Source organism: Vidua macroura, chromosome 3, assembly GCF_024509145.1.
Source record: "Vidua macroura isolate BioBank_ID:100142 chromosome 3, ASM2450914v1, whole genome shotgun sequence".
In the NCBI taxonomy this organism is placed as follows: Eukaryota; Metazoa; Chordata; class Aves; order Passeriformes; family Viduidae; genus Vidua; species Vidua macroura.
Window position 1 is genome coordinate 53,484,114 of NC_071573.1, and position 26,445 is coordinate 53,510,558.

At 38.9% G+C, this 26,445-nt stretch overlaps 1 protein-coding gene across 4 annotated transcripts in view; it reads left to right on the top strand.

Annotated features, from left to right (window-relative positions):
• Window positions 1–13,862: 13,862 nt before the first annotated feature.
• Window positions 13,863–26,445, top strand: part of AIG1 (androgen induced 1) — a 122,959-nt gene continuing 110,376 nt past the window's right edge. For all 4 annotated transcript variants that reach the window (XR_008436209.1, XM_053973055.1, XM_053973056.1 and 1 more), the window contains exon 1: window positions 13,863–14,198. Coding sequence is in view for 3 of the 4 variants with exons in the window: in XM_053973055.1 (XP_053829030.1) it covers window positions 14,058–14,198 (141 nt within the window). In the remaining variant the exon portion in view is untranslated. The remainder of the gene's footprint in view (window positions 14,199–26,445) is intronic.

Below are 26,445 nucleotides of genomic sequence, written 5' to 3' on the forward strand. Positions count from 1 at the left end.
TTTTGCACTGGTAGGCAAGGAAATCAGCGAGAGCAGACCTCCCTAGTGCTTTCTGTGCGGATACAATGTCTTCCCTTTCCGTGCGTTTCCACCAAACAGTTTGATGGGGATGGTATATAGGACAGCAAGTAGAATCAAGAACTTGATTCTATTTATCAGAAGTCAGATGTTAAGCAATTTCTGTCATTGTCAGTGATTGCACCCCTTATATATTTTTAAGATCTACAGATAAAAAAAATTATTTCCCAGTGCTCTTCCTCATCCAGTAGAGCTCTGCTTTCACAGGGACAAATGTGGGATAAGCTGTTTGAATCCCACTGACGGGAGATTTTTATCACTGCTTTGAACTTTTTTAATGCCATTGGAAATGAATGTGGTAGGATCAGCATCAAGTTTAACTGGTCTCCAGTCTCTGTCCAGTAACTTACTCCATTGGTAGGATTATGGGCAAGGAACCAGAACAAAGACCCAAGTTCACAGGATATCAGGAGTCTACTGGGGTAAACTAAGTTGCAGCACTGATGGGCTGGCATGGGAAGAAGGGGACTGTGTTGTTTTTGTTTTCCTGTTGCTTCCATTTGTTTGTTATCTGACATATCTTAGTACTCAGCAAAAGCTTTTTCTTGAGGCTGTTGTGATTTTCCCCTGAATTAAGAAAATATGAGACTGGGTCTTTTTTGACAAACTGACAGGGCAATAACTTATATACACGAATCAGATTAGTTGACAGTAAAGATACATGGGATGTGTTATTTGAAGGACATGAATAGCTGTTATTTTTCAGCCCGAAACAACTTTGCTGTCCTGAATGCAAAAACCTGCCAAGAAAAGTAGAGTGAACGTAGCTCAGTGTTATAAAGCTGACAATAAGATACGACTAGTATTTAAAGCTGGCTTCTTACTCCTTTTTCCAAGGCTCAGCCATAACAATAATTCTTCTCAAAGTCATATTGTTTTGTGTGATTTTCCAATGTAGCATGACTCAGTTGCTTAAAAGTCTTTGAAATTCAAGAAGAAAATAACCTAACGGAATCAGAAGCGAAATCTACTGAATTTTAAATCACAGGGCATCTCTCAGGCTCACTGTTTTTCCCTTATGCATGGGTAAATAAATTCAATTTGAGAATAAGAGATGTAGCTTTCTCCCACAAAATTAATAGATTAAACAGAAGTGAATCCATTTCTGACAGTCCTTTGAGGAAACAGTTTTTGTTGGTTAAACTGAATGGGCTTGCATTCTGATCTTTTTGGGCTGTTTTCACTACAGTCAAAGCAGTTTATGCATCTATAAGGTCAGAGACATGCCTACTTCATTTACTGTTTCTCTTTTAGTCTTCTTTTATAGCAAAAGCATATTCAGTGAGCAACTGAATTACATTATTTAAATATGCTTTATGATCTATGCAGCAAAGCTAAATATATTCCCTGGTTTCCTTCAGTGAGGTTTCTGTGAGGCTAAGCAGGAATCTGGTAAGCTACACGTCTTCCCTCCTGAAAGGGAGAAATCTGAGGGGACAGTGAGACCACTGGCTTTCTCCTGATTTACTGCAGGTAGGATCTTGGCTCCTGTGACTTACTCTGAGGCTCACCCCAAGTCCAGACTCCCATAGAAGAGGAGCTGCTCTGGGGGAAGCCAAGGCTTTCAGCCAGGCATGCAGGACCACAGTTGAGGGAGTAGCAATCTAGGCTGGGGCAGACACAGCCAGCTGGACACAGGACTGACCTGATGATGAGGAAACATCTTTTGCAGGAAAAATTTGCTGCAACCAGATGGACCTTCTGGCCCATCTGAACAGACAGAAATTTTGCTCTTGGTGCTGTCAACAGCCTTGATGTGGCATATTTTCCAGTTTATCCAGTCTATATTTTCATAAGAAGAGAAACTTTCTCTGGACAAAGAGGTTTTTGTTACCAAGGGAGGAGATAGTGTCAACTATCAATAGTCCTGGCCATGTCTGGGAACTCCTCTTAACCAAGGAAGAAAATTATTATTAATGGGAACCCAAATCTTTGCTCCCTGGCTTAATGCAAGTGATGAGCATGACTAACATGACATGAGGCAAAGAGTAGAATCAAACTTGCTCCCTCACCATCATCTCATGAGTGCCTTAAAGGCTAAGCTATAGAATAGTCAAATTTTCTACAGATGACACTTTTTCCTTTGCATAAAACAAGCTGTCAGCAGCCAAATTTACAATAAACCCTCAGTCCTGCTTCAGAGATGAAATCTGAACTTTAATCTCCAAGATAAAGTATTTTATTATTTATGCAAAATATATAGTCACCAAAAAGAATTAGAATCCTTCCTCATTCAAGGATATCCTCTAAGATGTAAGAGAGAACAAGAAGTGGAAGTTGCAGATTATAGTCTGTTCTGCTACTGGGCAGAACTAAAAGAAACTTTCTTATATACTTCATGATTTCTTTAACTCCTGGATTATTTGGGGAAAAATGTTAGCCTTTCAATTTCTTGTGTCTGTTCTTTCTCTGCTCTCTCTCATCCATCTTTCCCACAGTATAGTGTTTCACGTCACATAAAAAAGATTTTTCACATTTAAATTATTTGCATATTCCCTTTCAGACCAAGTTTGATGGCAATTTGCTATCCACGTGCAGCCACAGACCTTTCACTTTGAACACTAGGAACTGAGGGAACCATGCAAAACAGGATAGCAGCACTTGAATATTGTATTACCCATACAAAGATTAAATGCAATGGGCTATCAAAAGTAATAAGGCTCTTAGGAGCACCAAAGTAAAAACAAAGGCATTAATTAGATTGATAGAACCTACAACGGAAGAATTTTATTTCACTGAACTATAGATATATAGTATAGTGTCTATATGTAAACTATAGACACATCTTTGAAAACAAATCTAAATGTAAACTGTTGATCAGTGTAATTACAATCACAAATTTCTACCTGTAAGTGGAAGTTTCACTGGCTGTCTGGCATAGTGGCTATTTCTATAGATTGGTGAGACAACTTGGCCAGCAGTTCTGCAATTTCACATTTGAGTTCCTTCAAAATCTTGGTTGATTGCCAACCTGCTCTGGTGACTTTCGGATATCTGTCTATTTGATTTAATTCCATTTGGATCCATCTTTCTATAGCTGAAGGAAATGGGAGCAGGGATGTGAAGTAAACTGTCTTTGTCTCAGCCACATAGCCAAAGCAGTAGTGATATGTTAAAATGGAAATTTGTGGAAAGAAAACAGGTCTACTGATTCTATCCAGTCACCCTCATGCAATCTGCATTGTGCTAAAAACATTGGGCAGGGCAATGACAGCAATCATAAAGGCAGTAATGAGGCACCTTTTGATTTGCACATCTGTCAGAGCAATGCCAGCCTACTTATGAGATTATAAAATGAGCTAAATTAAGAATGATCAGGGAACCCCATTCACATTATTGAAGCATCATACAGTAAGTGCAAGAGACAGGTGGCATAAGTGCTGAAACAAGGATGGAGAGTGTGTGCTGCAGGGAATCAATCTACTGCATTAATGGCTAATGGCACACTCAGTATTTATCCATTATTTATCACATAAATGAGTATGTACTGTCTAGACTGCAGAGGTGCTTTCATAACTAGAATGACACTGATTACTGAAAATTAAAAAATGAGAGATGATCTTAATAAGTGAATTGAAAATTAGCAAATGGTAACAAACTCTACATGGTATGTCTGCTCAAACTAATAACAGTGGGTTTTGTTTTGCTTTTATGAAAATGATTTGATCCATTACTATAATTTTAGAGTTTAAAGAATAATGCAAAATCTGGAAAAAAGGCAGAGGACTTAGGATGCAATCACTACTTGCCACTATCATATACTTTAATTTGCATGCATACTTCTTATTCTGAGATGCTTTTTGTTTTGCTTTAATATTGTGCTCATTTATTTCTTTTCCCTTTCAACTTACTGGCACATTAGTGAAAACTAAGAATAACTGCTCACACTAATAAAAGAATTCTGTTACTTACCATGTACTATGTTCCAGTTGTGCCATAGAAACCACACTCTATGCATTGGTTTTAATGTTTTAATGATACCAGAACAATGGCCTTGAGTAAGTCAGTTACATGAGCTCAGGCTTGATCATGTATCATTATCAGTGGAAGCTGTATCAATCCATCCAGGAGAAGAAATGTCAAATTTTCACCTGATACTCACCAACAGTGTTAAAATTGGACAAAAAATTTAGATGGTTAGTTGAATCAGGAAACTTTAGAGTTTAATTCTAATAAAAGTAGCACAAGGTTTTTTAGGCATGCTAATTTATTAATGAAGGATAGAAGAATGATATCAAATAAGTGAAAAAGAAGCCCTTAAGTGTCCCCACTGTATTAAACATCTTAAAAAGATGACTTCTACATTAAGAGAATTTCATTCCTAGAAACTTAGGTAACCACTTAAAATTTGTACTAATGCTAAATATTAGCTATTTGCGTTCATCTGCATTACACTCCATCCTCACCAAAGACCAGGAATTCCCACAAGACAAATCAATACATCTTGCAGTTGAAAAGGTTTTTAACTAGATATGCTGGCCCTGAAAGAAACCTGTGTACTTCTTCCGTGTGAATCCATCATAGCCGGTCAGTTCTTTCATAAGCACCAAACTGTTGCCCTGAAGTGAATCCCTTACAAGGAGAATGGATATGTTTTCCGTGACAAAGTGAAAAACATAAAATTTCCTCAGCTGCCATCAGAAATGTCTGAAATTTTAAAAATCCCTATCTCCAATCATTTCTGGAAATATCCTTGAGATAATTTACTCTGATAAGAAGGATATATGTTATATTAAGATGCCAACAACAAACAAACAAACAAAACCAAAATAAAAAACTCTCTCAAACCTTGAATTACCTAGGTTAAGAAAACATAGAGGACAGTTTTGTGATTAATCTAAATCAGCCAAAATTAAATGGACCCTTACAAAGATTTAGATTGTGTTCTGAATCATAGTGTACCATCTGGGCTGCTCATAAATTATAAAGCTGCTAGACCAGTGGCTGCATAAGTTCACACAAGGCTTGAAGATGCTTGAGAATAGATTATATTTTTTGTAAAATGTTCATAAGCAGGATTTCTTCCACCCTCATTCACACGAATATTTTGGCTAAAAAATTGCATTTTCAATTATCCCTAGCAGTTGTATATTGCTAGCATAACTAGTCAGATTTACCCATTAATATACTCCAAAAAGGCACCTAAAGGCTTTCAAAGGTATCATAATTATCATATTTACAGTCTCCAGGGTTACTTCCACCAAAGACATCCTAATTCAGCCTCTTCTGGTTCATTCAATTGCACTTTATTAGCTAGCAATTATACTGCTAAGAATTATAGTAATGCTGCTCCAGATCTGCTTAAACTGCTGTCTCTTCATGATGCAGATGTGACATGGACACAATTGTGTTCCTTCTATAAACATAAAAAAAAGGCAGTGACTTGCGGCTAGTCTGTTCAGTTAGTGAATCTGAGATTCATGGGCAGGAGCTCTGGCAGCCAAACATTTCCCATGGATATTAAGTACTAGTTTTTCTTTGCAAACACCCATTTTTCCAGTGTGTCCTCTGCAGTGGTTAGGAAAATTGTGCAACACTGCTGTCATCCAGGAAAACAAGGATTATGATTATCTCATTCACTTCCAGAGAAATTTCCATGATTTAGCTTGAATAGTTTTAAACTGTTGTGATTTTTATTTTTGTTTTAGCAAGTGGGTAGCAATAATCATAACACGGAAAAAGGTATTTGTAAGAAAGTCTGAAGTAATTTCAGTGTGTTCATTTATTCCCATTTGCATTTGTGACAATTAACCTAAGAGCTCAAATATGCAGTAGGGCATAACTGGTTTCTTTCTGCAGGTTGGTCTCTACCTCCTTCTTCTCTCTTCTTTTTCTCCTTTAACACACATTATCTTTCCATCCTCTGCAATTAATCTCAAATGACCATCAGACTATAAAAATATACAAAGCTGAACAAACAGTGGAGAAAGTTATTCATGGTTGTTTCCCTAAACCCAGTTTGCAATTAACTTTTTGTGTCACATCAATATGTGTGTTTCCTTCCCTTTTACTTATATTTTGAGGTTTCTATTGTGGATTTCTTTTTCAAGCTCATTTTAAGAGAGGCTTTTAGTTATGGAGATACAGACATATGGCAGATTAATAAGTAAGGAAATTACAGGAATAGTTTTCTGTCTACCATTTCCACAGTGGTTTTGTGTGTCTAAGAACAAGATTTGAAAGCAGGATGAAAGAGTGTAAATTAGTGAACAGGGAAGGAGTTTAATCCATCAGCATAGCCATGGACTGAACTAAAAAGGCAGGAAAAAAAAAGGATGGCATGAAGACATGAAGATACCTTACCCAAGATTTCTTGATCACGTTCTTATTTTCCAGAATATGAAATGTTTTTGATGCATAGACAAGAAAAACAAAACAAAACAAAAGAAAAAACAACAACAAAACAAAACAAAACAAAACAAAACAACCCAAAAAACCAAACAAACAAACAAACAAAAAAACATAAAAAACCCCACAAAAACAAAAACAAAAACAAATAAAAAAACCATCAGTATCCAGGAAAACAGTCCTATGGAACCATCTATAGTACAATATCATCACAGTAAGATGGAGACCCCCTCCCATTGTTAGCCCAGAGAAAAGTGAGCCTTCAGCAGCAGATTATATCAATGGGAAGGACACACACTGAAAAATTACACAGTTTCCACAAGTTGTGTGAAAGACATTTTGAGGATGAGCACTAGAATAAAAAATTAGATAGAAAAAGAGCTTCCAGCTGGTGACAGAGAGAGCTTGGTTGCTGCTGTATTGTCTGGCAGATAGCAAAAGACAGAAGTGTGGCATTCTGCTGAGAGTCATTCCTACCAAGAGAGGAGGAATTGGCAACGATCAGCATTCCCTGCAGGGGGGCTAGCAGATGATGGGAGGTACCTCCAGGTTTGCTTGGCAGCCCAAACACACTACAAGCTTCTGCAAAAGCATCAAAGCAAAACTAGTTAAAAAATCTGGCCATGCCAAATCTTTGAGATGGGTATTCAGTCACTCCTGTCCTTGCTAGCCACTGCTGTCTCTCTGCTACTGAATGAAACGTGCTCCCTCTGTCCTGGCTGTAACATTAGATGTGTATCACTGCTCTCCCTTGATCAGCTAAATCTTACTGCAGCTGAAGCAGAAAATTTAGTCATTCACAATAGAAGATATTTTAGGTTTACTCTATTTTGCAGTACTGTCTATGAGTTGGTTGTCACAAAAAAAAAGTTGTTTGTTTTAAGAAAATTTTGTATTTTTTAGTATTTCGTGTTTCCTCAGAAGTCCAGGATGTAACTGAGTGAAGTACAGTTACATATTTATAATTTCAAAATAAATTAAGAAATAGCTGAATTGTACTTTCAGTCAGGACACAAGACATAAAATTTTACTAGTCCAGAATTATGAATAAGAATTTGGGGTACAGACATGGTGCAAACAAATAAGTCTACAACTTCTGATGGGCGATTTCAGGATAGAGATTCATTCCAATTCAATTAATAAAACACACATGTAAAGTTTCCAGCAAAACTTAGCAATTATATAACTTTTTTTTTTGCAAGCAGTGTGTGTGGAGCACCACTCCCATTCCTTCTTATCTTACTAATGCCTTTGCCCAGGTGTTCAGAGGAGGAAGCATGGTGATGTACGTAGGGGATTTAAGCCATCAGAGAAATTGTTTTAACAATCAACAATTTAATTTATTGTTAATTATTAAATCTAAGAATTTTAATTAATCATTGAAGTTAGCATTTTAAATTAGTTGTTAAAATTACAAATTAACAATTTTAATCTAGAAAGTTCAGGCAGACTTGGTGAGCCATGCGTTAGTCACTAAGGGTAAATGTAATTGTATCTCCATTTACACTAACACATCACATCAACATGTTGAGGTTAGAAGGGACCTTTTGAGAACATATTGTTTGTGTTACTGTATGGTTTTGAGAACACATTGTTGAATATCCCTGCTCAAGTGGGGTCAACTACACCAGTTTGCCCAGGACCATGTCTAGGTGGGTTTTGAATACCGCCACAAATGTAGAATCCACAGTCTATCTAAGCAACCTGTTCCTATGTGCAACCAATCTGAGAATAAATAGCATTTTCTTATGTTCATATGGGATTTCATGTGTTCCAATGGTAACTGGTAAAAATTCTTATGCCAGGATTGTCTTCTATCAAAGGAAGAGAAGGCAGATCCTTAGTGTGCAGTTCCACACAGGGTTAATTTTTCTGGCTTTACAATTATTTGTGGAAAATTGGTTTGTCTTCATCTATACATTCTTGATGAATAAGAAGCTGACTCATATTTCCCCATGGCAAACAGTTGTGTTTTTTTACTGTTCACTGATATTCCTAAACAACAATGCATATCCACCAAATTCAATTAACACCAAGGTTGTGGGTTCAACCCCTGTATGGGCCATTTACTTAAGAGCTGGACTTGATGATCCTTGTGGGTCCCTTTCAACTCAGAATATTCTGTCAATCTTTTGACCCCAAGATTAGCTCAGTTGGTTAGAGCATGGTGCTAATATCCAGCTCATTCCAAGAATTTGACAATAGCTAGATGTAGTGTAAGGGATAAGCTCTTAAAACAGTACAGCAGATAATTGATAACTGTGCACTCCATGTTCTTAAACCACTTCCCAAAAGCCATATCCTTCTGTGTGACTGCATGCTACAGCAGAAGAATATTTGCTCCGGTTTACAGAGGGCCATATGATGTGTGGGCAGGTGGAATACTTGCAGTCAGTAGCAAAGTTCTGTGCCTCAGGGCCTGGTACCTGCCTTCCCTTTCTGCCTTAACACAGTCTGATGTACTCAACAGAAAGTACATGAAACTGAGATATTAAATCCTGACTGAGAAACAGCTTTGTTACACACAAACGATCTGATCCAAATGTGGAGAAAAGCTAATCTGCTTACATAGTCCGTGCATCACTTACATATTCAAAATTCCTGATCCTGATCCTATAATTAGGCTTTTTCTTTATAAAATCATCCCTTTGGGGCACTACACTTTAAGAGAGAAGATGAACATAGCGAGTTTTTTCACTTATTTCATCTTTATAGCAAGAAAGTTCATGTTTCTTCAGGATAAAGCCAAGTTTAACTCACAGAGAGAAAACTCAAATATCCATCTGCCTCAAGCTTTGCTTCATCAATCTCCTTGTCATCTCTGCTCCAGCTTTTCCCCCCATTGTTAAATATATATAGATAGATATATACAATACGTACAATATGCAGTACATATGTAGAATATGTACAACATGCAATAGATATGTACAATATGTAGTACAAAATATGCCAAATTAGTAACTTCACAGTTATTCTTAAACCTGAATGTGAAGGTAAATTGGCAATAATCAGTCATCAGAAAATGAAGTAGTTCCATAAATCTAGACACTTTGCTCTTTAAACCAGGTATGAATGCAGTCTTTTAATTTTTATTATCTTTTTTCCTCCACCCTTCAATCTTTATTATATACATAATTTATACCTATTCAAAGTAAATGAAGACATTAAAAGTTGCCTAAATTTACTAGTACTTTTAACAATAGGCCTAGTTACAGCATCTGTCTTTACCCAGTATTTTGAGTTGAATCCTCCCCTGATACATGAGGCCATTTCCTACCCAAGTGGTACTTTATTCGACTGAAGAGCTACAAATTAAACACATACATATTAACTGAGAACATTTCTAAAAACTCTTCTTTTAGGCACTGAGGTTTTTCAGCAATGTCCTGATGATTTTTAACACGCATTGTTTCAGTAATTTCACTAATTCCTCACGAGAAAGCTTAGTTTTTGCATGTCTGCTTATGTGAGAGTCACACTCCCACACATCCAAGTACTTACCTTGGCACAGTTTGTACTCTATGCCTCAGATATTAGAAATTGCAGTATTAGGGGCATTGCCACAAGTACATTGTGTTGAGGCAGTATTACAAATTTCCTATAACTATTTCATCATTATTATTATTATTATCATCATCATAGCTTTGGAGGGAAGTGTTTGTGGCAAAATTCCTTGTAGACAACTAATCTGCATTTAAAGCAATTAAGGAAAGGCCCATTGTGGGGCTCTAAATCTCTCTCACAGATAATTCATCAATATTGTTTGATATTCACAAAATAAAATGCTGTTCAGAAATTCAAATGCCATTTGTTTAAAAAAAAATGGAAAACAAACAAAACCCAAAGCCATTAAAAAAACCAAGCAAAACAAAAACCAAAACAAACTCCCACAAAAAAAAAAAAAAAAAAAAAAAAAAAAAATTTCACCAAACATTCCTTCAACATCCTTATCTGCTAGCCTGCCTAGAAATGATCAAAACTTGGACTTCAAGATGTTATGCTTCATTCTGTCAAGGTGCCAAGTAGCAAGAACACCATGCTACTCATTTTATATAATTGGATAAAATGCCCCCCCACCCTTTTTTATTTTTTTCCACTCAGTTCTCTGACAGATTTTTAGACATCTTGCTTCCTCTCCTGTAGTAGACAGCCCTTACTAACATCTCCCAGCTCAGACACACCAGCGCTTTGAACTCTCATTTCTAATGCCATCCCTCATCCCAACTAAATGACAACTATGACCTGTGTCAAACTCCCACTTTCAAGTAAATTTACAGTATGTGGCTTGTAAAAATTGAGTCTTTTTACAATTTACATACAATCAAGTATTTAATCATTGGGACCTGAAAAATTACAGGGTAGGCCTGAATATCTGACTTTACATGGTTAAAGTCTACCTAACTATGATTTAAGCATTTAATCCAAAACCTGAAATGTAAACATTTTACCAAAGTATAAAAAAATTTCATTCTTACAGCAATGTAAAGGTCAAAGCAGTAAACTTCTAAATTTTACTTTGCTGAAAAATACTTAAGACCAAATCCAAAGGAAAATAAAATCCATTGCAGACCAACTTCAATGACAATCACAAAAGACTTTGCTGTTTGTCTCTCAATAAACAGAGAATGAAATTCACAGCAGCACATACAGGCTAATGGCAGCCTCCAATCTAATCTAGTCCTTATGAGACTACTGTACAGATAGTCAACAGACACTCCTTTATAAAGGACACAGGCTCAAAGAACCCACCCACTACATACTTATGTTTCGTTTCAAAGGTAGGAATTAGAAATGCATAATAAAGAAGAGTTTTTGACTAGGAAGAAGCTTGGCTGGGCCTGGCATGACAGTTAGCCTGCCTTGAGATTTCTTCACCGAAAGAAAAAAAAATGGGGAACATGAGTGTTATAATGTACAACATTCTGCTTCATTTAGATTTTCACCTTGACTTACAAGGCTGAGTGAAAGCTTTCCTAATGAGGTTAAGATTTTCTGTGAGCCTTGCTGAGATGTCTATTGAAGAGGGGAGAGTAAAACTGAAGAACGTTCAAATGGGGCTCTAAAATGCCTGGGTGGCTTTTCAGTTTCAAAAAAGTTTTGAGGGTGCTGTAAACTTGGAGACTATTTAACCTACATACAACTAAAATCCAATCTGCTAAAGGTGGCTGTCATGTAATGTTCAGTGAGTGTTAGTGTCTGCAGTGCCTTATTATTGACAGAGAGGGGACCAAAGGAGTGAGCTCCTATATATTGAAGGAGGTGGTGCAAGAGGAAAGTAGGGGATGGACTGCCTAAGGCTTAGACAGCCCCAAACTCTTGCTGTCAAGAGTCTGTTCACAACACCATAGAGTTCTGCATGGAGTAACTTTCCTTTGAGAGCTTTTGCAACTTGACAAAGTTTCAGAAAGCAAGCTGGACTCCTTTTGAATAAAATCAAAACAGAAGATGTGCTCCAGGATTTCACTTAATGCACCTCAGCCACAAATGAATATTCACAGATCCAGAGAAGTGAAACCTCCTGCATGCATACAGAACAGACATCAGGTCCTCACCAGCAAGTATGCTGCTTTACAGACTCCCTTCTGTTGGGTCACACTGATAATGCCACTAGTCTGGTCTCCTGTTGTACTCCAGACCATTACATTACACTCAGATGTCTCTTACACTGCATCTTGAGGGTTCAGGGAGACTGCAAGACTTTTAGTCTGAAAGACTAAAACACATGCCAGAAACAAGGGTGTGATTGCCCAACGTGCTTGCTGGGTCTGTGAACTGATGGATAAGATTATCTAAAGCATCTGGTGCTAAACTCATGCTTCATGCTTCTAGAGGATTCTTTATACATGCATATAAATGACATACAACTCCTCTGCATAAGCAGAGACCTTGAACAGTGCTAAATTAATTGAGGATAGCTGCTAGCATGTGTTCTCCTAAGAACCCTTCATTTTTGTAGAACTTGAGGACAGTTGATATCAGATGAAGAGGCTTTGACTTTGCAGAAAATGCATTGCACAATCATTGATTCTTTTTGCCTTCCAGTAGCTTAACTATGATAAAGCACCTTACTGTTCAAATATTTATTTCATAAGACAGATCTATGAAGACAGTATTTTATATTAGTGATTTTATATAGATTTTATAGAAGCCCAGGCACCACTGCTTGTGGGGTGTTTCCCCCTTTTAAAATAACTTTTCCAGATGGTGGAGCAATTTAATATTTACCCTGCAATCAAGCACCTTAAGAGCTTTCTTTTTTAAGGCATAGGAGTCCTTCATTTCTCCTAGTACCAAGGATCCCTGTGGTGATCAAACCTCTGCTGATAGGACAGAATCACAGAATCGCAGAATCACAGAATGGGTCAGGTTAGAAGGGACCACAGTGGATCATCTGGTCCAACCTCCCTGCTCAAGCAGGGTTAACCTAGAGCACATGGCACAGCATTGTGTCCAGATGGTTCTCAAACATCTCGAATCAGGGGGACTTCACAACCTCTCTGGGCAACCTGTTCCAGTGCACTGTCACTCACACAGCAAAGAATTCCTTCCTCATATTCAGGTGGAACTTCCTGTGCATCAGTTTCTGTCTGTTGCCTCTTGTCTTACTGCTGGGCATCACTGAACAGAGCCTGAATACATCCTCTTGACACCCTCCCTTAACATACTCCGAGACACTGATGAGGTCCCCTCTTAGTCATCACTTCTCGAGTCTGAACAGGCCCAGCTCCCTGAACCTTTCCTTTGTAAGCGACATGCTCCAGCCCCATGGTATGATGTCCCAGGGCATCGTGACTTACAATGCTGGTACTCATTTCAGCCTTGTGAGATGGAAGGAGGCTCCCATCTCACAGGGCTTGTAGGCATTGGAGAGCCCACTTCTAGCAAACGTCTGTGTGGGATGAGTGAAAACACTGAGAAACCTGTAGATGCCTCAGGAACACAGAGGTCAAAACAATGCTCTGCCCGGCGGGACCGCTGTATCGACACACGTGGGGTACGGACACACGTGGGGTACGGACACACGAAGGGCAGCCTTGGAGCGACAGACAGGGCGCTTAGCCAGAGCCGCACCTCTCCGCGGCCTCTCCCGGGCGTCCCCGGCCGCGCTCCCGCCCACTGGCAGCGGCAGCGCGGGCCGTGGGGGTGGGGCGCCCGCCGCGGGGGCACACACGAGCCACAGCGTTCCTCCGAGCCGGGCACTTATAACGCCTAACTGCTGACTCATTGTAGCTAGCTCTCGCTTGAAAACCGGCGGGCAGCCGGGTTCTGCAATTAACTCGTGCTCACACTGGCGTTCCTCCGCTCTCTCGGGAACGGCCCGGCCTCCTCCAGCCCGGCCCGGACGCGGAGCTGAGGCTCGGGAGCGCGCCGAGCCCGCCCGCTTGCCCGGCTGCCGCCGCCGGCCGGCCCTGCGGCCCTCCTGTCCCGCGCCGCCGCCGCCGCACCGCGCGGGCCCTGCGCTCCGCCCCGGCCGGGGCCGCGGGGGCGCTCGGAGTCCCGCCCGCACGGCGCGCACACACACACAGGGATACACACACACACCGGGACACACGGACACACACACACGGGGCACTGGGACACAGACACGGACACAGACACAGGCACACGGAGGCGCACCCCGCGCCGCAAACATGGCGCTGGTGCCCTGCCAGGTGCTGCGCGCCGCCATCCTCCTGTCCTATTGCTCCATCCTGTGCAATTACAAGGCCATTGACATGCCCGCGCATCAGACCTATGGAGGCAGCTGGAAATTTCTGACCTTCATAGACCTGGTAAGTGCCCCCGGCGGCGGCGTGGCCCTGCCCCCTCCCTCGGGCTGCCCGTGGAGCGGCCGCGGCCCGGGTGCATCGCGGCCCCCGGCGCTCGACGGCTTCGCCATGCGGTGACCTTAAAGCGGGGCGGCGACATGTCGGGGCTGCAGGGCGGCCGTGACAGGAGCCAGCCGGACACCGCGGAGCCGGGTGGTTTGAACAGAGGCACGAACAAAGCCGAGCGGCTGCTGCGTGTAAGCGGCCGTGGGGAAGGTGCGCCTGACGGCCTGTCACCCGTCCCAGTGCTGATGATGTGTTTCGCCTTTTCTAATGGCCGACACTGAACACCAGAACCTGCTGGCCCAGCATCTGGCTCCCGTGTGCTGTCAAAATAAAATATATGTCTTGCTCCTTTTGGCCCTTCTGAGGAATTCATCCGTGACAGGTGCAAGTGTGTCAGTGATGCAAAAAGAGCCAGGCAACTCCAACTTGCCAGATCCACTTAGTTTTGGTTGCAAATCCATAAAGGAGTGTATGAAATAAAAGACATTTCATTTCATCATATTTCTTCATAAGGGTCCAGATCGGTAAGAGTCACCAGCATGCTAGCCTGCTGGAGAACACCAGGTGCTAGTCAGGGCTGTTTTTAATCTGAGCTTTCTAAGCCTGCTGCCCCCACAACAAGTGTGCCCTTAGTGCAGGTGGGAGGAGAGGGGGCGGGAAGAAGAGAGGAGATGGGAGGAGAAACTTCGTTTCTGGTTCAGAAATATGATAGCCAACTTACATCTAGTACCTAGATCAAAATACTTTTTTTTTTTTTTTTCCTTTGTATCCGTGGTGTAACAAGGTGAGAAATTTTGCGGCTCCAACTCACTGAAATGCAGGTATTTCAGTGCCTCCCAGCGATAACAACTCTCTCAGAACTTCATTGTAGATTCACAAGTACTGCTGCTATTGCCTACGTGCATGGTACTGACTCGATAGGTTAAGTTTCTGGGCTTGTAGTCCAAAGAATGAAACACTCATAGCCAAGCAGGTCAAGTGGGCAAATTTCTCTATCAGGATTAAGTTAAGGTTCACTGATGTCCGTATTTTATTTGCAGAGAAGAAGCATCTACTGTATTTTTCACTTAGCCAGGATAATTTTTTTTGTAGGTGCAAAAATTTGCTGGAGCTCTGAGGATCACAGCAGTAACTAGTGCTTTTGCTGCAACTCTAAATTAGTGTCTTAAGCTTGATATTTCTCTGGAGGACAAACTAGAATCTATGTTTTTTACCTTTTGGGTTGCTGAACAGTACTGTCTATAGTACTGGTTAATAGAAGTTAAAATGAAATCCCAGTAAGTTACGGGGGTAGCTGTTGACTTCAGTGACAGTTGAACTGGAAGTGAACCATCCAAAGCTAAAAGGTAATAATCTCTTTGAGTCTCCTTCACCTTTTTCTCTTTTCTCCTAGCCCTGACAGTTGATTGAGGACTGTCAACCAGGGCTGTCATACAGTGAAAATTTAACTGTAAATGATAGTCATCATTTCCCAAAAATTGTCTATGGCAAGTTCACGTGGACTTTTCCATCAAAGCATATACATGGATCAGGCTACATCTGCCAGGGCTCAAAAGGTCATGGTAAATACGTAGTGCTTTCTAAAATAGCTAGAATAGTTATCAACTGCAGCTAGTTATTTTTGTCCTTTAGCTAATAGTTGTCATGTGTTTCTCATAGTCAAGCCCAGTAGTTGAGAAAAGATTTAGCAATTTCTTACAGTGTTCAGACCTTCAAAATAACACACAATTCAATGGCTTGAATGCCTTTCTCAGTGACTAGCCAGTATGCAGAGCTCTCCACTTGCTGATGATATTTCTTTATGTCCAAATGGCCCTGCCAGTATCTTATGTAAGCAAATCTATATTTCTGTTCCCTGGGATGACTAGGAGACTTGACAAAAGAAAACCAGTTAAATTCCTGAGGATAATACCAGGAGGCATTGTTGGAGGATGTTAGGCACATTTCCAAAATCTTGTATCTTGACTAAGTCTTGAAAAGCTCTTCCATAAGTTTCAGTTTGCTCAGCCATGTGCACTGTTCCTGTGTCAGTCACATTCAAAGGCTGTCTAGACAAAATATCATCAATGCCAGAGTCTTGGCAGACGTGTGTACTTGCTACAGATTGTACCTCCACAAACAGAGATTTCATCTTTGACATCACAGAAGCACGTAGAAGTTCTTTCTGCTTCCAAAAACTGCTACCAGTTTTTGAGAAAAGTCAGTTTATTACTTCAGTCTGAAAAGTAATAAACTGACTTTTCTCAAAAGAACTTCTACATGCTTCTGTTTATTACTTTAATCTGAAAAGTAGTTTGGAATTTTTTCCATCTGTCCGTTTGCAAAGGGATGTTCGTTCCAGTCTCAGCATCTATAAATCTCTTGGAGTTTTACGTAGCCAGTTTTGTAGGCGTGCTGTGAGAAATGATTTACAGTTATCTGCAGGTATTATACCTTTGAACTGAATTATGAAAATCTAGTAGTTTGGACTCTAAAACATGGGACAGTAAAACATTATAAGTGTATGCAGTGATTTGAACAGTAGACTTTGAGCCCTCACACTGTTCACGGAAGTTGAGAATTATAAGGAAGTTTTTTAATACATATGTAATGTCCATGTCCATCCAAAGTATTTTGGATGTTCATGTCTAAGTAGTGTTTTGGATGCCAGTGTTCATTCCTAATCTCTTCTGTCCTTGAATTAGGAAAGAAGTGCGACCAATGACTTTTAACTGCTGTCATTCTGATGACTTAACTTTTCTTGCAGTTGCAAGTCTGGTGGCAACATTCCCTAAAATTCCACACTTGTGACAGTGGAATATTTTTCTGGTTTATGAAGAAAGCATATTGTACAGGCAATATGTTTTGACATTACATTCAAGATGCTCCTATCTGTTACTACTAATTGTAATATCTCCACTTCAGCCTTTCTTCTTGGTATATAGAGGTGGTAGATACTTACCCTGCTTATTCAAAAGGTGGTAAAGATACCTGCCTAGTACCTGTGTATCCCAAAGCCCACACAGAAAAGACAGTGATGTCTTCTTTGTCATGTATAGAGTGGAAAACAAAGGTAAAGAGTTGCTGCCAAAATCAGTTGGTGGGCCCAGCAGATGGAATTATGGAACTGACTATTCAGGCTAGTTCAAAACTATGTGTTGCTTTCCTTTAAACTCAAAACACAAACCAAGCCCTGAAGTTAATTCCTGTGAAAACGGCAAAGAATTGGATTCAGATGGAATATTTCAAGAAATGGGCCTAAAATTTCTTGTATAGCTGCCTTTGTTTAACTTAGATTCACAATTTTGTGCTTTAATAGTAGAATGCTGCAGGACAGCACTGTCCTGTGCCGTATCCCATAAATACATTGTTGAGCCTCTTAGCTGAAATTTAAGTTTGGCCAGAAATGATGCCATCAAATATTCTTTGCAACAAGTTTGTCATCTTACATAAGTCCCTCAGAAATGTTCGTTACACAGTTCTGTAGGTACTTGAAGTAGCTGGATTAAAGATAATAGTACTTGGTCATCCTGCATACACTGCAATCACACACTTGCCTTCATAAATACACATTTATTGAGGAATCCATTGCACCAACTTGTTTAAAAGGTGCTATTGCATTTTATTCTTCAGTTTCTCTTGGATCTCTTACTGTTGTTGGGAGAGGAGGCAAAATAAAAAAGAACTTCTCTTCTGGAATAAAGTGGAGAGTCTGTGGGTGCCGAAAAAAAGACCAAATCTACTCTTTGGTTTTGGGTGTGTGTAGTAATTAGCAGAAAAGTAACTTAGACTTGTAAGTATGTACCTCCTTAGTAAGGGATGTGCTGGTCTAAATACCTTCTAGTTTTCATTGTGCAGTTTCTCTGGAAAACTTACTCCTCAAAGAAAGTAGAGTAAACCAAGATACGAGTGCACATATATGAACAAATTTATGTTTTTTTGGTTTTGTATTTTATAATCGTAAGGTCTCCCTGATAGGCAACACAGGTTAGTTAAAGAGACAAAAAGCAAGGCTAGATTTTTGGAAGCAGTCTCAAGTGTTATATTTTATGATTAATCATCATAAAATTAATGGTCCCATTTTGAATATCAGAATGTTAACCTGGGTATTCCTATTACTTGATTCAGAGCAGCCAAAGCTAGAGGAACAGATTTTGCTCATATATAAATCTGCCAGATGTTATACATTTATTATTCTCTTGAAAGAAATAGAAGGATGCTGTGTGAACTTTTTATACATTGCCTGGCAGATTGATTTCCACAAAAAATAGGTATGTGCTCTGTTCCCAGCGCATATTTTTTTGCCAGTAAGTGCTGGGTTTTTTTGCAGAAAACACCTTTAGATTTAGTTTGATTAAGTTCAAATAAGTGATCAGAACTTATATCCTTGTCTTGGAAAACTTTTGGAAGGCCATGTTATCAACAGGACTAGAAACTCGAGTTGTTAGACTTATAATTTATTTATTTAGTGTATTAGTTATTAAGTTATATGAGATACAGTTACTAGACAACCAAAAAAGATCAGTTTAACAAAGCACAGCTAAAAATTTTTGGTGATTTTTGCCCAATTTGGATTTAGTTGAGCTGATAGGAAATAAAAGGACCAGAAAATACTAGAGGTCAAAAGTTTCAGAATTAAGGAATAATAAACTGTACTATTGGTGTAATCTGAAATTGAGCAAGTTTCATTGCTAACTGCCACAAGCACAGGACAAAAGTGAAAACAGATTCCACACTGTATGGAATATAACTATGACCCTTTTAGAGGATTTCCCTTAGTAAAATAAATTTCACCTTATGAGCTCCTTTTTCATAATCTGTAAATTAGCCTGATATGCAAGTGTTTTATGGCTTTTGAGTGAAAAGATTCCAGAAGTGTTAAATATTTCTATGTATTATTTCCAGTAGTAATTGATCATCATATCTAAACATCTCTGTGGTGTTACTATAGCAGAGAATACAGTCAATGGAGAATTTATCCGTTTACATAGAAAAAGATTGTTTTTTTAAGGAATAACAAGATGAGGTTTCTTAATGATATTTAAGGTATTTGAGAGAAAAGGTAACAATATAGGTAGGAGAGACTTTTAAGTGTTTCAGAGCTTTTTTTTTCACTCGTGGCTGTAAACATGTCTGGGAAAGAGTAATGTATAGTGCTGGTGATGCAGTAATAAAAATGTAATAATGTCACCCTTCTTTATTCATACATCCGTGTTTTCCATTTGCTGTTGGTAGCGCTATTACAAATTGAGTGGAATTTGAGCACTACATTGAAGTGTTCTGTTTTCACATTGCATTAGCCTGCCTTTATTTTACAATTGTACTTAAGTATGATGTACATTTAATTTGGGAATTCTCAGGGAAGTTATGGCTATCTTGAACTATTTGTGTTGGCAATAGGGTTGGCAGCCTAAAGCAGGAGAATGGAAGAGAGGAAAAATTTGGATCACTTTCCATGCTGATAGATTTAACTAATGTCAGTAATATTATTTTAGAACCTGGAGTAGGTAAGTGATATGCAGCAGTGCTGTGTTTTATTCCAGTGTACAGTCTGTAGAGTTTTGCCAGAACAGTTTCAAATGATGACAACTTAAAGAAGTTGGTTTAGTAGTCTTTTGGTTGCCCTTTGAAAAACATCGTATTTACTGAAGTTGTATAACAGTTGAATTGTTTTCTTTAAAATTTTATTATAGTGGTAAGGATAATTCAAATAGTCTTAAATAACTTCATATGGCAAAATTGTTTTAAACAATTGGTTTAAACAAGGACAACACATCTAGTGTTCTACGTTAGTGTTCTTGGCTGAAGTAATTTGGGTTCTGAGCTATCCCAATCCATTGTGAATATAAGTATTTAAAAATATTTAATCAATGTATTTTTTACTTTATATTTGTGTTATGTTAATGCAGACATGTAAGTTTTTACAAGAAATAGATTCTGGAAGATTTACCTTCTTAAGTTGTAGTAAAGATCTGTATAACCTATCAAATAGTAGCCTTAACTAGTATAGAAAATTGCAAACTTAGTGTTCTAAATTAAATATATTTGCAATAAAAATCAAATAACAATTGATTCTTTGCAGTTACATGAACTGTATGTTCAAGGACTTTTAGGCTAGATGTCCATGTGGGTAGTTGCTTGCTTTGGCCTTAGGCTGAAATGTGCTAATATGCTAATATGCCACTGTACAACAAATCTGAAGTTGACCTGTAAGTAAAAAAAAGCCTTTATGAAATTACAAAACCTTCACATTCCACAGATATAAGTTTGAAGATTTGAATAAAGTTAAACAATAGAATGTAATAAAGGAAAAATAGGCAATTCTGCAGTCTATTGAACACAATATATGAGATTCATTGTGAGGATTATGCCAAGTGTGTATTTACCTTAACAAACCAATAAAAAATATCTTAGATTCCTTCTATTAGATGAAGTATTTTCTATGCTGCAATCTTCCATATCTAATAATAGGTTTTGTGAGGGCCTGCATATCCTAATGCAATATTTAGAAAACATTTTTCTAATTGTGCTACTTTAATATAGTCTCTGATACTGGAAGGAGCTCAGTGTGGGTGGAGAATTTCTTGTCAATTGGAGCTCTAATTGCTAATGCAATTCCAAACAGTAAATGTAAAAAAGATCACCACCAGTGACAGGTTAGTATGCTTTCTGCAGAATTCAAGAGTGAAATAAATATTGGTGTATAAGAAAGTTCACATTGGATATTTCTGTGTTTGAAATAAAGGTGATTTAATTGCTTGCAAAACACTAATGCAAAACATCAAACTCCTTCCAGTGTAGGTTTTTGGGATTTTTTAAAGTATTTGAATCTAGTCTTCCCATCTTGATGTTCCACTATATGTGTGTATATATGGAAAAATATGGCATATAAGGTAGAAACAAAATTGACAATTGACTTATTTTGTAGACCAACTCTTTGAATGGGTGAATATGGAAAGCTTTCATCCTTCCAATGAAAGCTTTTTCAAACTTTGCCTTATTTGCCAGCATGTATTTATATAATTACATTTTCCCCGTACTGTATTTTCCAAGGCTCTGAATTTGTTACTAGTCTTCAAAGCTTTGCAGGCTTTGTTCTATTACTCTTACTATGTATAATGCAAGATTTTTTGAACTCAGCATAGTTAAATATGCTACCACTGAAAAGGCTTTGTTTAACTTGAGTGGATGGAAAAGTTAACCCAACTCTGAAGAAAAAAAATCTGTTGGAAGCTTAAATAAAACTTCCAGACTTTTCAGACAGGAAGAAACTCTAAGTTAAAATTTATAAGTGTGTTTTGGTAAGACTTAAAAACAAGCCCCTCTCCCAGTTAGAACTGTGATTGCATTTTGGGTTTTTTTTTAATACTGCAAAATTGCTTTTCTGCTGCAAAATTTAGGGATTCTGTTGGTTGAAAACAGGCTAAGCTTATGTGAAATGCTAGGGGAAAATAAGAACTTGATTTTCATTTGTATGAAGGCTTCTTCTGGCAACGTAGCTGAATCCCAATTTTCCCTTGAGAGTTTCAAAGTACCATTTGAATGCCTCTAGTTGCATTCCCTGAACATCCTGTCTTGCCACTGCCTGTACAAGCATCCAGTTTACAGTAGGTTTTCCAAACAAATATGCCAAAAGGTACAATTGTATAATAATTTCACTTTAATCTGTTTGTAGCTGACATGGTTCAGGTATTTTTGCCGCAGTTGTCTGTCAGATTAGTTGTTTTAAAGTGCACGAGGACTGTGCAGCGTAGCTTAAAACAAAACTAGTACTACTGCATTTTTCCTAGCTGAATATTTGGTGTCCTGGTTAAGTAGAATAGAATGTGCAGGAGAGCAGGATGTAAAATCCCTCACTAATTCCTTCCTTACTTGTAAACCAACGCACAAGGGGTAGTGGATTTTTGCAATTAATTGGTCCAACTGAAACAATTTAAGAGGCTGAATCTTAACTCTACAAATGCTGCTAGACTCTTCAGACTGTTTGAGCTGCTTGTGCAGGGAGGGACCTTGCTGAGAATTTAAATTTTAATCTATTAGGGATTGATTGGCTCATTTTTGGTTTCACGCAGTGCTGTTTGTATTTGTGTATTTTTTTAAACCTAGGGGTTTGTGTACCTGAGGGTAAATTTACTTTTTTCTTCCCTATATTTGTGTATATTTTATAATGTGTCTTGAAGCCTTCTGGTCCTGGTAGCACATAAGTAATAAATCGTTATTTATTATTATTGCTAATATTATTAGAATTCAGCACGAGTGGGAGTTCCACATGCAAAGTACAGGTGGTATATGTTCCTATATGCACTTGATCAGATGCAAAAAGAAAAAGAAACTGCTGACTTGAACTGCTGCTATATGAATTGGTGAAATGGCAAGAAGACAAAAGGGATGTTTTTCCTGCAAGGTGCTTATCAAGCTTGTGCCTGAAAGTGGTGGAAGCATTTCAGACAGCTGATGTTGGGGCAAGTGGCTGATCCTGAGGCACGGCAGTGGGACCCTTGCCCATAGGGAAGACACAAGTTGTTTACGGCCAGTGCTTGCACAGGCTCAGCTGTGTTAAGAAAGGAAGTAGGGAAGTGAGAGAGAAAAGGAATCATATGTGACAGCACTTTGTACCTGGGTTGCATAGGTGACAGAGTGCACCATGCTGACCAGTCTTGTGTTGTGACAAACTGGTATTTAGGTATTTGACTGCCAGCTATGAGGACAAAATGAGGGAAGGCAAGGGGTGGAGATGCAGGGTGGCTAGTATTTCTTGGCTAAACCAGCATGTGTTAGCTCCCTCAGACTTCCCTCCTTTCCTTTTTCTCTCATTTATTTCTTCCTCCCACACACCCACACAGTCTCCCCACACAGCGCCCCTGGATGGGGTCACTGGTGCCACAGCACCACTTCCCTGCGCATACGTGTTTGGCTTAGCATGCTCTGCTCAGCGCAGGGTGCTTGCAAAGCTTGTCCCCAGTTAGAAGCCATATGTGCTGACAGATGCAGAGGTCCCTGTTTGCTGTTCACTTAGGCTTACAAACAAATGGAGATTCCACGCTGTGAAAACTTTCTTAACCTGGGTTTACTTGTTCTATGTTCCAAGGACTGTGCAGTAGACACAATTGTCCGCATTCCAGTAGGTCCCAGGAAGTGAGTCCCAAGAATGCGTGAGTCACAGTGGAAACCTCTGCTGTGTGGAACTGCATGGCACTGTACTTTTAAACTGGACCTTCAGGAGGCTGGAAGGGATTTGGTGTGTTCAGGTGTGGATACACATCTTTGTGTACATTTGATATAATAGTTATTTACCTATGCTGCACATAATTTGAAAATACCAAACTGTTCATAAGGGCTACTCTGTTCCATAGCCTTTCCATATGCTGTGCACATCTCAGAGTAAATTGGTCTGCTACTACTGAAGTCAGTTTAGGTCACCAATTAATGAACAATGGATCAAAGATTACAGCGGTTCAAGATGCTGTTCAAGTTTTTCAGTGTCGACTGTAGAGGACAGGAGAGAGTAGACAGCTTTTGGGTCAGCTGTCTCATGACCTACCATGGCTAGAAAGGGATACTCCTGCATTTATTAAGGAGCTAATGATCTTTCTAATTCTAATATATTATTATAGAAGATTAGCGTTCAAATCTCCTTGACTCATTGCCAGTATAATTTCAGAAGGTAGACACCTCTGGTTTTCCATAGATTGTATTTTATGCTTTTAAGTTATATTGCATTTCAGGCTAAGTTTTATTTTCTTTTTGTCGTGGTTTGGTGCAGAAGCTACTTACAATTATTACCAAATATTACCAAAATACTTCAAAGCTGGTTTGTTCCCTGTTAATTACAAGGCTGAGTTCAAATGATGAGATGTATTTTATGACAATGAATTTTAGGAGAGGGTGGAGGGACCTCCTGTTACTTTGAGGATTTGGACCAGTGGGATCTGAACTTCTCGATTTTAAAATGCAACCTGCAACATAAAAGCAAAATATGAATGTTCTTGAGGGTATGCAAGGGGTGACTCTTTCCATCTGCTGCTGGCTTTGTCAGTGAAAGTGCTGTCCCTTTGCCCTGATCCATTTGTGCCCCTTATCACTCAGTCAGGCTCCTCAGTTACAAGTTGCTGTCAGCTATCAGTATATTTTCTGCCTTTTTTTTTTTCTTACAGGAATCCCCCTGTCCGGTATCTCTTCCCCTGTTCTAGTATCTTCTAACCCAGCACAGTCTCCTCAATGTTTCAGCTCTGTATCACAGTTCCAATTGCACACTCAGTGCTCTTCCAGAAGCCTGTGTTTTCCTGTCAAGTGCTGCTTTTCTTAACCCACATACTCCTTACACACCTTACCCACCATTCACACATGAATGTCTTTCCTCCCAGTGCATTCACTCTCACATATTCTTCTGTGTTCTCACCCTGTCCTTCCCAAATACCAGACCTACTCAGTGTCATTCATTCTCTTGTGTTTTTAAAGCATCTTGTATAGACCCAAACCAATAAAAAATAAGCCATCTTCCATTAGAAAAGCTTGATCTTGGTGTGGTGTGGCCTTAAATAAACCAGTTTGGAAATTATGCTGTTACATAAGACTCTTAGCTTTGCTTTCTGTTTTTGAGCAAGTTTTTAAGCATCCTGGTTACAGGAAAAAAAAGCCCGTAAGTGTTCAGCATAATGGCTCATGATCCTAATGTTTATTATGGTGTTAAAATCTTGTCATTTCTTGGTAGTCTGCCATTCAATTTTTTTATGATAAAATTTCCAATTCAGAAGCAGGTCCTTGATAAAAACTGACATCTAACATGAAAAATCAAAATTATGTACAGAATCGGCCATCAGTATTTATTCTGACATTTCCCATCTTTGTTTTTGTAATGAGATACTTGTTTTAAATGAGATGCCGAAATTATTTAAATTGTATTTTATATTCCCTAATAAGAAAACTTGTCATTTAACAATCATCATGAGGTTTGAAATCTACTGCTTTCAATGAAATGAACAAAAATGTTTTTGAACATTGTTTACCTTTTCAGCAGTTAGTAGAAGCAGCTTCTTTTTTTTTTTGTTTCATGTGAACATATGCAAGTATTTCTACCTTGTTTGTGGGTGCGAATTTTGGCTGTATGCAGACACACCTGGTGCAATTTAGGAGTAAGGAAAGAGAGAAATATACATTCCACAGTGGTTACACATGAAAACATACTCATTTTTGTCAGGGGTTACTGGATACAGATGAGCCTGCCATGGCTCCACTCCCCCATTTCCAATCTCAAGCAAGGCTGAACACATGCCCAGTGCACACATACAAAGACAGATTTGTAAAATCAGGATGCCTCTAATCCAGGTCATTACAAGTAAAATTCTGATTGAACTAGGTGGTTTACAGTCAATATTTTAAGATATGTCAGCCAGGATGTCAAGTGATGTTTGGAACAAGGAATGCTCAACATTTGACCCACCTAGAATCTGTATCATGCCTGGTTGGCCTTCCTGTGCTGAACGCGGGGCTGGGCTGCAGTCAGGGAGCTGTGTTATGATGGGAGCACTTTGGTCTCAATATCACTTCTGTCAGAGAGTTCAGCCCTACCACAGGCCCTACCTGTGTGGCACATCCCTGGAACCAGTGTTCACAACTGCCTTATGATAAAATGTACCAGGAGGTCAGTGCATCTCGCAAAGGTGCAGATCCACAGGGATATTTTGATATTTCAACAGCTAATGGGAAGATAGCAAAGACCTTGATCTACAGGGGTATTTTGATGTTACTTCTGACAGATGATGGGAAGGTATTATTCTCTCTCTATTATTCACATGTGTTCTGCCTAGTTTGCACAGGAGTTGAGGTCAGACTCCCAGTTCTGGGGGATAAAAAGCATCCACATATGCATGTGACTTAGAAATATGTGATTTTTCAGCACATTGTAAGATAAGACATAAAATATTGAAGGAGGCTTTTTTTCTGGTTTTTTTTTTTTATTTTAATGCCATTTCTGGTGTGTAAATTTAGAAATTACGAATTTGTTCCAGATGGGAAGAAAAAAATCAATCTCACAATTTCTTGTGAGGAAAAAGATTTAGAAAAAGTATTTCAAAATCATGGTTTCAGAGCAGTTGAACTGATCAAGTGAAAACAAGACATTTGATTGTCTTCATTAAAATACTCGGACAAAATGACGTTACAAAGGAATCAGCCATTGTGAGAAATTGTTATTCAGAAATATTTTGTCAGTGGTATTAATTGAAAA